This window comes from Lactuca serriola, chromosome 2 (genome assembly GCF_051521515.1).
Source record: "Lactuca serriola cultivar US96UC23 chromosome 2, Lser_US96UC23_V15, whole genome shotgun sequence".
Taxonomy (NCBI): Eukaryota; Viridiplantae; Streptophyta; class Magnoliopsida; order Asterales; family Asteraceae; genus Lactuca; species Lactuca serriola.
Genome location: NC_136409.1, coordinates 211,317,755 through 211,332,930, shown reverse-complemented (window position 1 = coordinate 211,332,930; position 15,176 = coordinate 211,317,755). Strand labels below are relative to the sequence as shown.

General features: G+C 34.5%; 1 protein-coding gene across 4 annotated transcripts; it reads left to right on the top strand.

Annotated features, from left to right (window-relative positions):
* The first annotated feature begins 11,074 nt into the window (after nucleotides 1–11,074).
* Nucleotides 11,075–13,231, top strand: LOC145088386 (putative RNA-binding protein ARP1). Of its 4 annotated transcripts, none has more exons than XM_079026735.1 (6): nucleotides 11,075–11,453; nucleotides 11,552–11,720; nucleotides 11,895–12,085; nucleotides 12,282–12,516; nucleotides 12,730–12,802; nucleotides 13,012–13,231. In XM_079026735.1, exons 1-5 carry the CDS (start codon nucleotides 11,262–11,264, stop codon nucleotides 12,762–12,764), a joined length of 822 nt encoding a protein of 273 aa, XP_078882861.1. In that variant the 5' UTR covers nucleotides 11,075–11,261; the 3' UTR covers nucleotides 12,765–12,802; nucleotides 13,012–13,231. The 4 variants fall into 4 exon arrangements, with proteins under 4 accessions (XP_078882861.1, XP_078882860.1, XP_078882859.1 ...); XM_079026734.1 differs by having other exon boundaries at nucleotides 12,992–13,231; XM_079026733.1 differs by lacking the exon at nucleotides 12,730–12,802 and having other exon boundaries at nucleotides 11,076–11,453.
* Nucleotides 13,232–15,176: the final 1,945 nt, after the last annotated feature.

Sequence of the window (15,176 nt, the reverse complement as noted above, 5' to 3'; positions counted from 1 at the left end):
GATGCATAAGCTAAAAATATGCGAACTGCTTCAAGTCTTGCAACAGGTGCAAATGTTTCTTCATAGTCTATTCCTTCTTGTTGTGAATAACCTTTAACTACTAGTCTAGCTTTATTACGAATAATATTGCCATCTTTGTCAGTTTTATTTTTAAAAATCCATTTTAATCCGACAATTGAAACATCAGAAGGTTTAGAAATTAATCTCCAAACCTTGTTTCGTTCAAATTCAGCCAGTTCAGATTGCATGGCAACAACCCAATTTGAGTGTTCCATAGCATCCTTTACTGTCTTTGGCTCTATTTTCGAAATAAAGACATTAAACATACATAGTTCTTGGTTCGCATTCAGTACCTCATTTTTCGCACGAATTTGAGCTCTTATCAACACACCATCTTGTGGATTACCAATTACCTGATCTTTTGGATGATTTCTTGTCCATTTCTCAAGTGGTGGAAAATTAGGATCAAATTCCAATGGTGCATCTTCATACATATCTTCATTTTTAGATCCTGCAACAGAAAAATTATCATTTAGTTCATGAAACTCATCATTTTCATCAAGATTAATTGTCTCTGTTTCATCATGCTCCCCTTCAACATGATATTCATCTTGATGTTCCTCCTCAAAACGATATTCCTGTTGATTTTGTGAATGCTCCCCCTCAACTTGATGATTCATATTTTCATTCTCCCCCTCGAAAGTTGGCTGATTGTCTGCATTGTTGATCGTATGCTCCCCCTCCATACGAACATCAGGCACACTTTCGCAAGATATTGACCTTGTAGTAATTGTTGAATCATCAGTATGTGTTGAGGATTCTGAGGTTTGATTATCAGGAGCATTATTTTCTGCATCAATTGCCCTGTCAGGAATTCCAAAAATTAAGTCATAATCGAAATCATTTATTTCAGAATTATCAATTTGAGTATTTGAATCAACAAGTATTGATTTATTTTCAAATTTACTATCCGTTTGTTTAAGATAGTAATCATCAAATGTTAAATTGAAAGTTTCTTCAACTTTTCTGGTTCTTTTGTTGAGCACTCTATATGCAACTGAATTGTGCAAATAGGCTAAGAATATGTCTTCATCAGCTTTAGCTTGGAACTTGGACAAATTATCTTTGAGATTCATGATAAAACACCTGCAACCAAAAACATGAAAGAATTTGACATTAGGTTTCCTATTATTGATTATTTCATATGGAGTAACATTGAATCTTCGATGAATGAATGATCGTTTCTGAGTAAAACATGCAGTGGAAACTGCTTCAGCCCAAAGATATTGAGGTAGATTCGCATATGTTAACATGGTTCTTGCTGCTTCGCATAGAGATCGATTTCTTCTTTCAACAACACCATTTTGTTGCGGAGTATATGGTGATGAGAAATTATGCGAAATGCCTATGCTTGTGAGAAAAGAATCAAGAGTTTGATTTTTAAACTCAGAACCATTATCACTTTTAATTTTGCGAACATTCTTTTTCAGACTAAGCTCAATCTTTTTGATAAAATCAATCATCGTCTGAGCAACTTCAGATTTTAACCTGAGAAAAAATATCCATGTGAATCGAGAAAAATCATCTACAATAACTAAAATGTACCGCTTTTTATTGATTGTAGCAACAGTCAACGGTCCACATAAGTCAATGTCAAGAAGTTCCAGTGGTTCTACGATTTTTGAATCGATCACAATTGGATGACCTTTTCTATGTTGTTTTCTTTGTTCGCAAGCTGCACACAGAGAATCATTGTCAAATTTTAGTACAGGTAACCCTCGAACTAAATCTTTAGTGACAAGTTTGTTAATATTGCGAAAGTTCAAGTGTGACAATCTTCTATGCCAAAGCCAGCTGACATCATTAGATGCTTTCGATAGTAAACACACATCAGGTTTTCCCACAATTGGTTTGATGTCCAGTGTAAACATATCACCATATCTTTTGGATTTGAGAAGTACTTCATTTGACTTCGCATTTGAAATGATACTTCCTTCTTCATTAAATACAACTTGGTTTCCAGTACCAACAACAAGTTGTGACACACTTATCAAATTATGTTGAAGTCCTTCAGCATAAGCAACTTTGTTGACAGTGAATTGTCCATTTGTGACTTTCCCATAGCCTTTCACTTGACACTTGTGATTATTCCCAAATTTGACTACTCCTGCATTTTCCAAGCTTCTATAATCTCGCAAGTTTTCCTTTCTTCCAGTCATATGACGAGAGCAACCACTATCAATATACCATTTCGTATCATATTGCTCGTCACACATCACCTGCATTTATTGGAAAAATTTAGGAACCCAAGACTTGTTGGGTCCATCATTAGTAGAATGAAACAAATTCTTTGAATTTAAAAACCATGTTTTCACTTTGTTTGTGACAGAATCCATTATATCAACATCATCAGATCTAGATATTGAAATATAGTCGTTCAATAGTTTTGGATTTCCATTGATTGTAATCTTATCCTTCACAACATTCGCATTTTTGATAATTGGTTTCCATTTTTGAACCGGAACTTGCGAATGATGAGATGATGAACTAGCAGTGGAAGAGTTATTTGCGAACTTGTCAAATGCATTCTTGATTTGTTGCTCTGAAAACTTCCCACTTTGATATATTCTTCCTTTCCCTTCAAACTAACGATTGATTGTACTTACATCAGATTTTCCTTTTGTATATGAAACTTTGGTCGGTTTTGAGACTGAAGGATTTGGAAAATTTGGTTGTTTTGGTGAAAATTTCACTTTTGCTTGAGTTGAATTTTTCAAACTTGATGAAGTATTCATGAATTTGCCAACATTTTGAAACTTTTGATTATTTACAAATTTTTGTGAATTCTCAAATTTTCGATTGTTGTCATATTTGCGAACATATGGAATTTTGTCAACATAATTTATTGGTTTATGAAAACTTGAATCTGTTTGTTTATTTTTGCTTTGAAATTTTGATGATGTTGTTTTTGAAATTTGTTCTTTTGCAGCTCTTGGTTTTTCATTAGACATAACTTGCCAGAAAATTGCTTTTCTTGCTTTTCTTTTTGAAACATTATTTTCTGTTGAATAATTTCCAACCATCAATTTGAATTCATGAGAATTCAATTTTACTTCAGCCTTTGGTTTTTCAACTTTTTCAAAATCTTGGTTTGCTTTTTCACCTTTAACCACCCACTTTTGTAATGACTTTTGTTTATGAAACACATAAGGATTTTGAGTTAAATTGTTTTCTTCAGTGTTTTGATTTGCGAAAAAACCTTCAGTAGTTGACCTTAGATTATCTTTTTCAATCATTTTGTTGAATTCAGGATGAATTTTCTCAGCATTTCCTGTAGTGACAAAAACTTGATTTGGAAAAATGGTTTTATTAGTGCATACAAAATTTGGATATACCATAGTGTTGGTTTCCAAATAATGTGCGCCTTTGTCATTTAAAAATTTTTAAAATTCTTTTGTATTCTCAAACACTTGATCAACCACAACTCGTGGAGGTATTTCATGTGAATCTTTCACTTCTTCTTTGTTTTCATCATTATCATCAGATTTCCAGCTTTCAACTTCCATATTATCAAACTTACCATGTTGCGAAGTTGAAGGTTTATTAATTTCATCCTCTACTATCGAATCAACTATAATTTCTTTACCTTTGATCTTAGATGTGATATTAATGATTGAAAATTGAGAACAATCAACCTCTTCTTCCTCTTCTATCTCACTGATTTCACTCATATTATCTGAATTGTCATCAATATCAGCATAATTGAATTGAGAGGCAAGAGTTGAAGTTTCTGTTTTCTTTAAGATTTTCACTTGTTCACTCTTTGTCAAACTTTCATTGACAATGTTAACCAACTCATCAGCATTCAGAAATTCATCAATTTTGACAATACCATATGGATATCTATCATCAGGTATTTTGTCAAATTGAGCAATTGTACTTTCACAATCATAAGAAACAACATCAACTTTTTCACGTTCATACTCAAGAAAAGGTAAAAGTTTCCTATGTTGTTCTTTGCTAATGTCAGAAGAATGATGTAAAGCATTTAATTTTGCATACAATCGTTTGGCAGAATTACAATATATGTTCCTTTGTGCTAGCAACAACCTAACATCATTTGTAAGATTATTCCTATCACAATCTACATTTTTTATCTGCATTTCAAGTTTTTCTACTCTGCTCCTTTTTATTTCTAATTCTCTTCGTGTCTCACCTAGTTGCATATTTAATTTTTAAGCTTCAGTACTAGCAGACACAATAACAGAATCAAAATAAGCCACAGTATCATCAAATGAAATGATTTCAGCATCATAAGCAGATAAAGGAATATTAAAAGATTCAAGTATTGCACGTACCTTGGTGGTCATGGGTGATTTGTCTGTGGATTTGGATACAAAACATCTCCCTGAAATGTCCTCTTCGTAATCTTCAAAACTTGCGAACATGGCTCCATGTGTGGGATGCCTCATTTCTTCATCATCAGATCCTGATGACCAGATATGATATGTTCCACTCTCTTCATCAACAGATTCACCCTTCGCAACTAGAGACACTCCTTTTGTCTTAGCGCGTAACTCTTCAATCTTTTCAGAATAGTATGCTTCATCTTTAACTTTTTCTTTCTTTTTTTTCTTTCTTTCGCAACATGCAATCGGTTGCGAAGTGATTCGCACCATTGCAGTAGTGACAATAGATTCCTGAGTCACCTTTCAGCTTTTTCACTTCTTTCACATCTTTTTGTTTCTCATCAGCTTTCTCCATTTTCTTCCTCTCCTCTCCTCCAGTTTTTGTGACTCCACTCTTTGCATCACTAGACTTTCCTTTTGGATTAAAAGGCTTTTTGAAAAACTTCTTAATTCTGTTGTTTGATTAGAATGCCACAGCTTCATCATCAGAGTTCATCAAAAATCCTTCATCATCTGAATCATCTTTTTCATTAACATCAACTTATGATACTTTTGAAACAAGAGCCAAAGGACCTCCAATACTTTGTTTTGATTCTTCATACATTTCTGAAACTTCACTTTCATGTGTTTTCAGCTGATTGTAGAGATCATTCAAATGAGTTGTATCAAAACTCTGTTGATTCTTAATCATCATGCTCACACTTCGCCATTCTTTGCGAAGGCCCATAATGAAAGTTAAATCGAACTCCATGAGAGACCTAGTGATTCCATACCTATTGCAGCGAAACATAAGCTCATTCAGACGATCATAGTAATTTTCAAGAGTTTCAGCATCCTTTTGTCTGAATTCTTTCAGTTCAACTAGACATTGCTTCATAGAATTGATCTTCGTCTTTTCGCTACCTTGATACTTCTCTTTTACAATGTTCCAGATCTCCTTTGCTGTTTTACAACTATGAATGTAATTATAAACCACAGGAGGAAGAGCACCTCTTAGTTCCCTCATGCACCTCTTTTCATTATTCTTCAACCGTTTTTGTTGATCAGCAACTTCAGCAGATGCAGTAGATGGTCCAATTGGTTGAACATTAGCAGGAGCTTGCACTGTTCCATCGATACAATTCCAAAGTTCTTCATCAATTCCATTTAAGTAATCTTCCATTCTATCAGCCTACTGATCATAGTATTCTGGAATTAACATCGGAATTTTGGTTGAGGAACCAAGCAAGTGAGAGAAGGAAGTCATTGTATTCATGTTGAAGTTCGCCATCGATGAACACAGAAATTTTCAGAAATCTTGAAAAACTTGATGAAATTAAGAATTGATCAATTGAATTGATCACAAATCACTGATCGATTACTCGACTAAACAATTTAAAGACAGAATCAATTCAAATCTGAAGATCAAATTTGATTTTCAAAACCAAAATGCGCGGAAAATTTTGAGTAAAGTTGCAACTCAAAAAGAAAATGATTCTAACACGAAAATCAGATCGATGCAGTTTGAATCCTGCTCTGATACCAATTGAAGAGAATTGTTATCGAGATTTACGAAAGCAAATATGATTTGAGTGATTGAAAAGTTAGAACACGAAGAGTAAATATTATTCAGATCTTATATTGATGAAAACTGATTACAGAATAAGCAGAAAGGATATTTGAGTTTCAGAAAAGTTATCATCTACTTCTATCCTCAGTCCCTATTTATAGGGAACATGAGTGTACAAAAAATATACTAAGTCTAAACATTACACTTCGCACAAAATTGACTTAGTAAAATAACATAAAGATGTGAAACTAAATAAACACACTATTCGACTTTTACAATTTTGCTTCTACAAAATATCTAAATAAAATTCCCAGGAATAAACTGCAAGTGTGGTGTGTGCCATGCCATCAATCCGAGCTCTTCCCCTTGCTTGTGGAAGTACATAAAACCAAAACTGAAACTATAAGCACAAAGCTTAGTGAGCTCCCCCAACTACCACATACCATACAATAACATATAAAGAACATATTGGGCCTTGCGCACTGCATCGAACCAAAGTCTGGACTAACCGGGGCCTTGCCCCCTACATCGGACCGAAGTCCATAAACTACATCGCGCTGAATCCCGGACTAACTGGGGCCTTGCCCCCTGCATCAGACCGAAGTCCGGCTAACTGCATCGGACCGAAGTCCGGAACACATAACACAAAGCATGCTTGAATCACAAATACATAAAGCACACTGAACTACTGCATCGGACCGAAGTCCGGAAACTACTGCTAACTAGACGGGTCGGCATTGTAGCCGTAGACCCGTTCCTACTGGAAGGAAAACTCACCTGAACTGCTGAACTCGGCCGATAGCCCTCCGACTGATAACCGACAACTCTCCGAAATGCTACTCCTCTATCTTCCTGAGCAACCAATACCAATAACAACACTTAGACTAAATTGTCTTCCCGTGGTCAATTAAGTCAACTTCGGTCAAAGTCCTGGTCAAATTCAAACTTCCTGATTGACCCTATTCGCAGAGTCCACCCGTCGACTCATCGAGTTCTTATACTCAGAAAACTCTCATAACACGACTCAACTCGCCGAGTCGCCCCAGGACTCGTCGAGTTGAATGATCTCAGAATTCCGTCTTGACCAACTCATTGAGTCGCCAACCGACTCACAGATCCAAAGCTTAACCAAAAGAGGTTGGGGTTCTACGACCTGACTCGCCGAGTCCAAGAACAGATTCTCCGAGTCCAAGGCAATCTTCAACAGACTCGCCGAGTTGTTCTTCCAACTCGTCAAATTCCTGCCCATCTTCATACAACTCGCCGAGTCCACCCATGCGACTCGCCAAGTCACTTCAAATCTTAATCCATACAGTGGCTTTTCGAGCCATGCAGGGGCTCCAAACTGTAGATCCACTCTTCTAAGGCCCACCCTTCATGTAAAGTTACAAACTGTACGTGAAACCAAGGATTTATAGGCTTGAAACACTCTAGGGCTAGGGTTTGAGACAAACATGCTTCACCAATACACCAAAGACTGATACTTGATGGGTTTCTGGGCCAAGACAAACCTATATATGAATTTCTCTTTGCTCACCAAGGCACAATACACGAATTGGACTTGGTAATGGCCCCAAAAATGATAAAATCTAACTAGGAAAGGGGATCTAAATGAGTAACAGCCAAGGTATGAGCTTCATACCTTCAAATTATCAAAAATATCACACCAACTCAGAATCTACTGCCAATTCTTGAATCACCAAAGGTTCCTTTCTTCATTCTAGCTTCAAAGTACCCAAAAATGGAAAAGAAAGCTTGAGAGCACTACAATGAAGGCTTAGGGTTTCGAGAGTAGGTAAAGGGAATGATGGAGGCTTGGGTGAAGGCCTGAAATGATGCTTAAATAGGGTACTAAGTCCGGAAATTAGGGTTTCCCAACCCAGACCAGACTTGCCGAGTCAGTCTCCCCGACTCGCCGAGTTGGTCACTTAATCCGCGATACGGATCACGCTCCGACTCGTCGAGTTCCTCCTTGGACTCGACGAGTTTACTCCTTTGACTTAGGGCTTTTCTTTCCTTTCCTGGTCTTCCTGATTCTGGGTGTTACGGTCATGGAGCTGATCTATTTATAGGGCGAAAATCGAGGAGGCACGCCATGCCCAGACCAGGAGCGTGTCACGCCCTGGCTCTGTTAGGCCTTTCTCTCTGTGACATGTGGCATGGTTGCAGCGGATCAACGCGAATCCCTTCTAGAATCGTGTGTTGCGCATATGCACGCGTGACGCAAAACGTGAAATTTTGTAAATTTCGTAACTTCTTCATACAAGCTCCGTTTTCGACGTTCTTTATATCCATGCGTAGTTATTGACAAGATCTACAACTTTCATTTAGATTTCGTCGGCTAATTCTCATTTTATTTTTAAAGTTATATTTTTAATGGGCTTAGACTATTAAAACCCGTATAAAACTCTTCCATACATCATCCATTATCTACTGTCTTTATATCGGCAAAATTGTATCTACGAGATATTCAACTCTTATTTAGATTGTTTTGACTAACAATCAACTAATTTCTATTTTGATTTCTTTGTCGTATATTATTGCACTAAAACTCTTAAAAATTATAATTTTCTCATACGAAGTCAGATTTAGACATTATCTATATACACGCTCTCGCTTTTATGACTATTACGACTTTCATTTAGATTACTTAGGCTAATAAGGAATCTACTTCCGATTCGTATTTTACGACGCACTTTGCCTTATAAGGTTGAATGCAAAATTTCTAAGAATCATAACTTTTTCATATGAAGTTAGATTCAAGCGTTCTATATATCAACGGAAATCGTATTTACATCTTCAACACGTTTATGATGATTATTTTAGATCAAAATTAATATATTTATACTTCATATTTAATAATAATTGTTTAATATTACAATTTACAGATATAGTATAAATGATGTTTTACAACTTTACAAATAAACATAATGAATTTCAACATCATATTTTTGAAGTTCATGGGAATCATGTTTATCTAAATGATATGGGTTTGTGGAATATGTTTTTTTAATTAACATTAATTTCACCAACAACAATATTATATCATGTTTTAAATCTTTAATTACCTATTTAATTATTTATTTTTATTGTTGTTCATGGTGTTTATGAACGATATTATGTTATTTAGATTTAGAGAGAAATCAAATATTCTTCTATTTTTTTTTCCTATACATTTAAGATTGACATTTGTCATATTCAATAAAAATAATAGATTTTTATTACACTTGTCATCATCTAAAAGTGATAGTAGAATGAATAAGAATAAAAATTAAAAAGTATTTAATTTTTCTAAAACTTATTGGGATTTAGCTTTTATTATTGATGAATATTACATTTATTTCACGTGCATAAAAAAAACAAATAATAGAGACATTTTTCTTTATGTATGAATTGTTTATGCATTGTCTAGACAATTTTGGACTATTTAATTTCTATGGTTGATTGTGTAAAGTAAATTGTATTTGGTTATTGGCCGTTTTAAGCCTATTATTATAACAAAAATTTAAGTTTTCATTATATGTAGTTTTATGTAAATTATTATATTTTGTATTTGGATAAGAGAGAATGTGAAACAACAAACCCTAACGGACCAAACAACAATTCAATAACATGTTCAAGAACAACTTAAGGCTCATTTCCGTTGGCCTTGATAGCCTATGGGTGCCTCATTGACATAGATGAGTAGTGTCCTAATTGACAACGGACGGCGTGACTACGACATAACAATAGTAATACAACGACTAATGATCCAAATGTTATTATTATTATTATTATTATTATTTTGCATTGACATTTTTCGTATCACTTTTAAAGTTAATTTTTAAAATATGAAAATGCACAATTTAAACGCTTACCAAATTTTTTATTGTCTTTAAATTGTCAAAATAACCTAAATGTATTTGAGTATAATAAGATCTAGTTGTATTGCAACCAAAGATGAATTTTACATCCTCGTAACACATAAGACAAAATTTCATACTCCCTTCGTAAAATATTATTGTCCACAGACAAAAAACATACAGATTAAGAAAAGTATTAATTACCACTAACCTTATATAATAAAACGACAGTTTTGTTCTTACTTTGCATTTAATGTTTCATTAAATGCTTAGTTGGTTAAGTAATAATGAGGGGGTATTTTGGTAAAAATGTTATTTATTTTTAGAAGTGGACTATTATTTTGGGACAAACCAAAAAAGAAAGATGGACTATAATTTTGGGACGGAGGGAGTATTTTCCAAAAACAATTTATTTGTAGGGCCTTAGTAAGACATAAACACGAAACAAGTTTAAAACTAAACATACGAATTTCACCGGTTATTATATAAATCCTCATACAGATTTATAAGTTGCAATTGGTACCAACTACCTACATGTTGAACTTATTGTTATATGTATGATCTACATTGCATGAAAATAAACTTTAATCCAGATCTAAGCCTTAAATAAATTAATTTATTCACAAACATGAGAGGAGATTAATTTATATAGGATAAAAATATACTAAGTTTTGTAATTGGGTTTTCCGTGAACCTAACATGGCTATCCCTCTTGTAGATCATATTATCCTTGTAAACTTATTAGATCCTATTATCCTTGTATAATTATGGTAAACAATTTATTTCATTTTTTATCAAAGTACTCAATAGTAAGAGAATAAAATTGAAAATCATATATATATATATATATATATATATATATATATATATATATATATATATATATATATATATATATATATATATATATTATTTCAAAAGAGCGTTAACAATTTGGAGAATAGTAGTTTGACTAAACTTCATTATCTACAAATAATTTCCTAATAACAAATGGATAATCGTTGTTATATTCTATTCCTATAAATTGATGAAAAATATTTAACTGATATTGAAATATTATTTTAAATTATTGGAACCTTTTACCTTTGATTGCATGTATAGTTTAATAAACAATTTTTTTCTTAATGATATTAGTTTTGGTAAATAAATAAATTATTAATTTTATTCTATTTTTTCGGATAATTAGCTGATAACAATAATCTCTTATTTAAGAAAATAAACAGCAAAGTATAATCACTTCATATTATTTTTCTCCTCTCTTTCAACCTTAACGCCATCTTTATAGTCTAGCTGTCTTCTCTCTCACACACTAAACACACACAATTCTCTTCCTTTATATATTTATCTTTCAATTCACTCCTCTGATCGCTTCTTCAAATTCCGATTGATTACAGTAACTTTTACATCAACGATCGCCTGTTTTTTTTTTCTGGTAGCAGCCAGAAATCGTCGGAGAAACCAATGACAATGATGACCAATGCCGGAGGAGTAGGGCCCTTTGGCGACACGACGTTGACCAAAGTCTTCGTCGGAGGATTAGCATGGGAGACTCCCAAGGAGGCCATGAGAGAGCACTTCGACAAATATGGCGACATTCTCGAAGCTGTCATTATCTCCGACAAAACAACCGGCCGATCCAAAGGCTATGGCTTCGTATGTATCTCTTCTTATCATGCACCCCTCTCTCTGCCGTCTGATGATTCCTTCTCAACTGACTTTTTTAATTCTGTTTCTGTTATCCTGCGCATCAGGTGACATTTAAGGAACCGGAATCCGCTAAGAAAGCTTGCGAGGATCCGACGCCGGTGATTAACGGTCGCCGTGCGAACTGTAACCTCGCCTCCCTCGGCGCACGCCGCCCGAGATCGCTAACCGTGGTGCCACCGCCGCCACCACCACCACAGCCGCAGCAGCAAACCGGTATTTTATTTTATTTTTGCCTCTTTTTCCCAATCAAATAATTAGGGTTTATTATAATGGAAGTAAGATTCAACATTACGTTTATCAATTATCAGTGCTACCTTACAGAAACAATTTAAGCGTGTGTTTGGTCTAATTGGAATGGTGAATCGTTTTGGATTTACGTCATTGTAGGGCCTAATATAATTGTGGGACCAAGATCTGCCGGGGCGATCACACCACCTCCGAGCCACGTGCAGTGGTACTATCCACCAACGCCAACACCGGCATCTCCGTACCACCACCACCACCACCAGGCCGCCGTTCCTTATTACGGATATGCTCCGGCGACATACGTCGCTACAACTGATGTCAGTTACAATCATGTAAGTGGATCCAGATCAGCTGCAACTCACCTGCATTTATTCCCATGAATACGCACAACTATATTCTTATTATTATAATCGTAATCAACCTAAATTTGATAACAAAATAAATATGGCAATTCAAAATTTTCATCATTAATTTGTTAATTATTCGCATAATAATTCTTCTAAATATGGATATTTTGTAATTACACAGAAATTAGGGTATACAGGTGGGGCCTACATGAATGGAGGGCACTACTCGCATGTGTATCCCAGTCAGGCTACGGTGGGTGCGCACACATTGATGCCAATGTACCCTATGAGTATGTATCAATACCATCATCAATCACAGGCAATGGGCCTACCGGCCCAATTCTTTTGTGCCCCGACATCCACTGGCCCAATCACTGCTGTTCCTGCTATTCTTTCAAAGCCCACACCAACTCCAGGTATATATTTAATAATTTAATATCGATCAATAAATTTTCTTTAAATTCTATAATATACATATGATTAAAAATGTTAGACTAAGTGATTGGAATATCTATAAAACAAAAAGAAAAAAATATACATTTTTGTTTAATTTTTTTAGTATTAAATTAAGGTGTCACACATGTAAATATGCTCCTTTTGGACATAATGTTTTTAGACCATTTTGACAGTTGGGATGTGGCAGGATCACATGGTTGAAAGATGAGAATACTTATTTGGTCCAACCTGTCAAACATAAAACAAGTTGGTTCATGCTTCTCATCTTTTTTTTTTTTTTTTTAATAACCCATCACTGGTCCCTCCATTTTCATAAAGCATGCAACTTTAGTCCTTGTAATTCATAAAAGATCTTCTTTTTATCCTTTACCATTAAAGTGGTTTGTACGACATGCTTTGATGGTTGTACTATGGGAACTAATGATACAAGTACAGTTTGTTTGGCTGTTGAATAGGTACAGTTGGGGGAAGAAAAGGAAGCTTTGGGAAAGTTGGCTAAAAGTGGCAAATAACAAAAAAGGAGGGGTGGAGTGGCTTGTCAGAACAACCTTATTTTATTTGATCTGCAATGCAATGACTGCTTCTTCTTTCTTTCCCTTTTTTATTTCCTCTAATTTACATGATTTTTTATATTTAATTTTTATATTATTATTAATATTAATTCACTTCTCATTAGGCATATCTAATTAGATTCATTCGTTCGTCATCTCTTTTAATCTCCATCTAACTTATTGTAATGGTAAACCAATTAAAACTTTATCGTATTTTTTTTTATATGGGGCATTGTTATGTTTACTGTTTTGAAGTTCATTAAATTTTCTGTATACAAGAAGAATACATCCCGTAAATCAAATATAATTCAAATGTATTTCATTATTGATTGAAGAATATAATCGATAGCAAAATCATTATTCGCAAAATGCTATTTATTATTACACATTACTAATGGTTAATTGATCCTTAACCCTAGAAGCAAAACAATGATTTAAAGGAATCTTTGTTTTATGGAAGAGTCTTAGATTAATATGTGCCCATGACATTAAGTTTTCACATTTTCAAACATCATAACATAGCATGACTTTTAATTAAATAAAATGTAAATGATTAGCGTCATGATAATGAGCGAGCAATATTTGGGATACTAGTTTTTTTTTCTTTGGAAACAAAGATTTTATAAAAAAAACAAGGTTAGAAATCCAATCCGACTAATTATATAAACCGAAATTACCCCTCCATTTAACCCAATTATAAACTAAAGAAATTGTTGGATTTGCTGGTTTTGTAGGGGTAGTAAACACGTTATAAACCTTGTCATTCATCGATTTCCAAACGCACCAAAAAAAGACTATACATGATCGCAACAAGAACTTTTCTCTTCTTTGGGCAACGCCCCCGGTTAGCCACAAAGGCGATGACCTTAAAATAATTGAAGCTCTGAGAAGGAATGTCACACCCTCTAAAGATCCAAAACATCACCTCCTGGACATAAAGGCAACAAAGGGGGATGTGCTAACTAGAATGACACGGAGGTGGCAGGAGGTTGACGAGATCAAGACACCACGTCGGGTAAGGACAGCGGCAGACGGGATGCGATCCAAACAAACTCTCCAAATGAAACATGTCACTTTGAGGGGAACCAAATTCGTCCGGCTAGTTGGGTTGTCCGCCCCGCGAGTGAGTTTAGAGTCGATGATAAACCTGAGATTATTGACATAGAAGTTTCCATTAGTGGAGAGATTAGAAATCCAAACGTCCTCGAAACTGTAGAGGCTGAAATTCCCAAGAAGAGTATTAAGGGGATTAAGCTCATGCAGTTCGATAGGATGACGGGGAGCTCTTTTCCATTTCCACATAGGACATGAGCTCGAATAACGCTTTAAGATGAGGCAAGACTTTTTGGAATCATGAGAATGGAGGTGAGGGAATCCGGACGCCAGAGAACTTCCATCAAGGCATTCATCAAGCCAAAACCAATGTTTTAAAAACCGGTTTGAACCGGATGATCGAAACGGTTAGACCTGAAACCGAGGGAGGGAGCGGTTAAACTATCACCGGTTTTATGTCGATTTTTGAACCAGATTTAACCGGCCGGTTTTTTGAAAAACTCAGTTGAACCGGTCAAAATAAACCGGTTGAACTAGTTAAACCGAATAAAAACACATGAAAAAAGAATCATTTACATAATAAACATTGGTGATTTTTATTTCAAATCTAATTAGTTTTCTCTAAATAAAAATATATAGTAAATGTTATATAGTTTTTTGATGTATTTTTATTCATCTAAAACTATATTTTATTTCGGTACTATACTATATTTTCTTTTTGATATATATTGATTGATATAAAACACTAAAACTTACGGTTATGTGTTATTTTTAATATGTTTGGATTCATCAACAACTTATTTTTATGTGTATTTATAATGTTTTAACTTGTAAACATCAAATTCATGATTTATATATGCATGTGTAGAAGAAAAGGAAAAAATGAAAATATAGAAACCGGTTTATGCGACGGTCGAACCGGTTGAACCGTGAATCGGTCACCATGCCGATTCAACTAAAAAACCAGTTTTTAAAACATTGGTCAAAACAAAATATTAGAACCATAACCTACTTTG

Bases quoted from the DNA above. Each gene is read 5' to 3' on its own strand.
- LOC145088386 (XM_079026733.1), top strand. From the start codon at position 11,262: ATGACAATGATGACCAATGCCGGAGGAGTAGGGCCCTTTGGCGACACG. The intron at 11,721-11,894 runs GTATTTTATTTT...ACGTCATTGTAG, and splicing joins ACAGCCGCAGCAGCAAACCG to GGCCTAATATAATTGTGGGA. The intron at 12,086-12,281 runs GTAAGTGGATCC...GTAATTACACAG, and splicing joins CTGATGTCAGTTACAATCAT to AAATTAGGGTATACAGGTGG.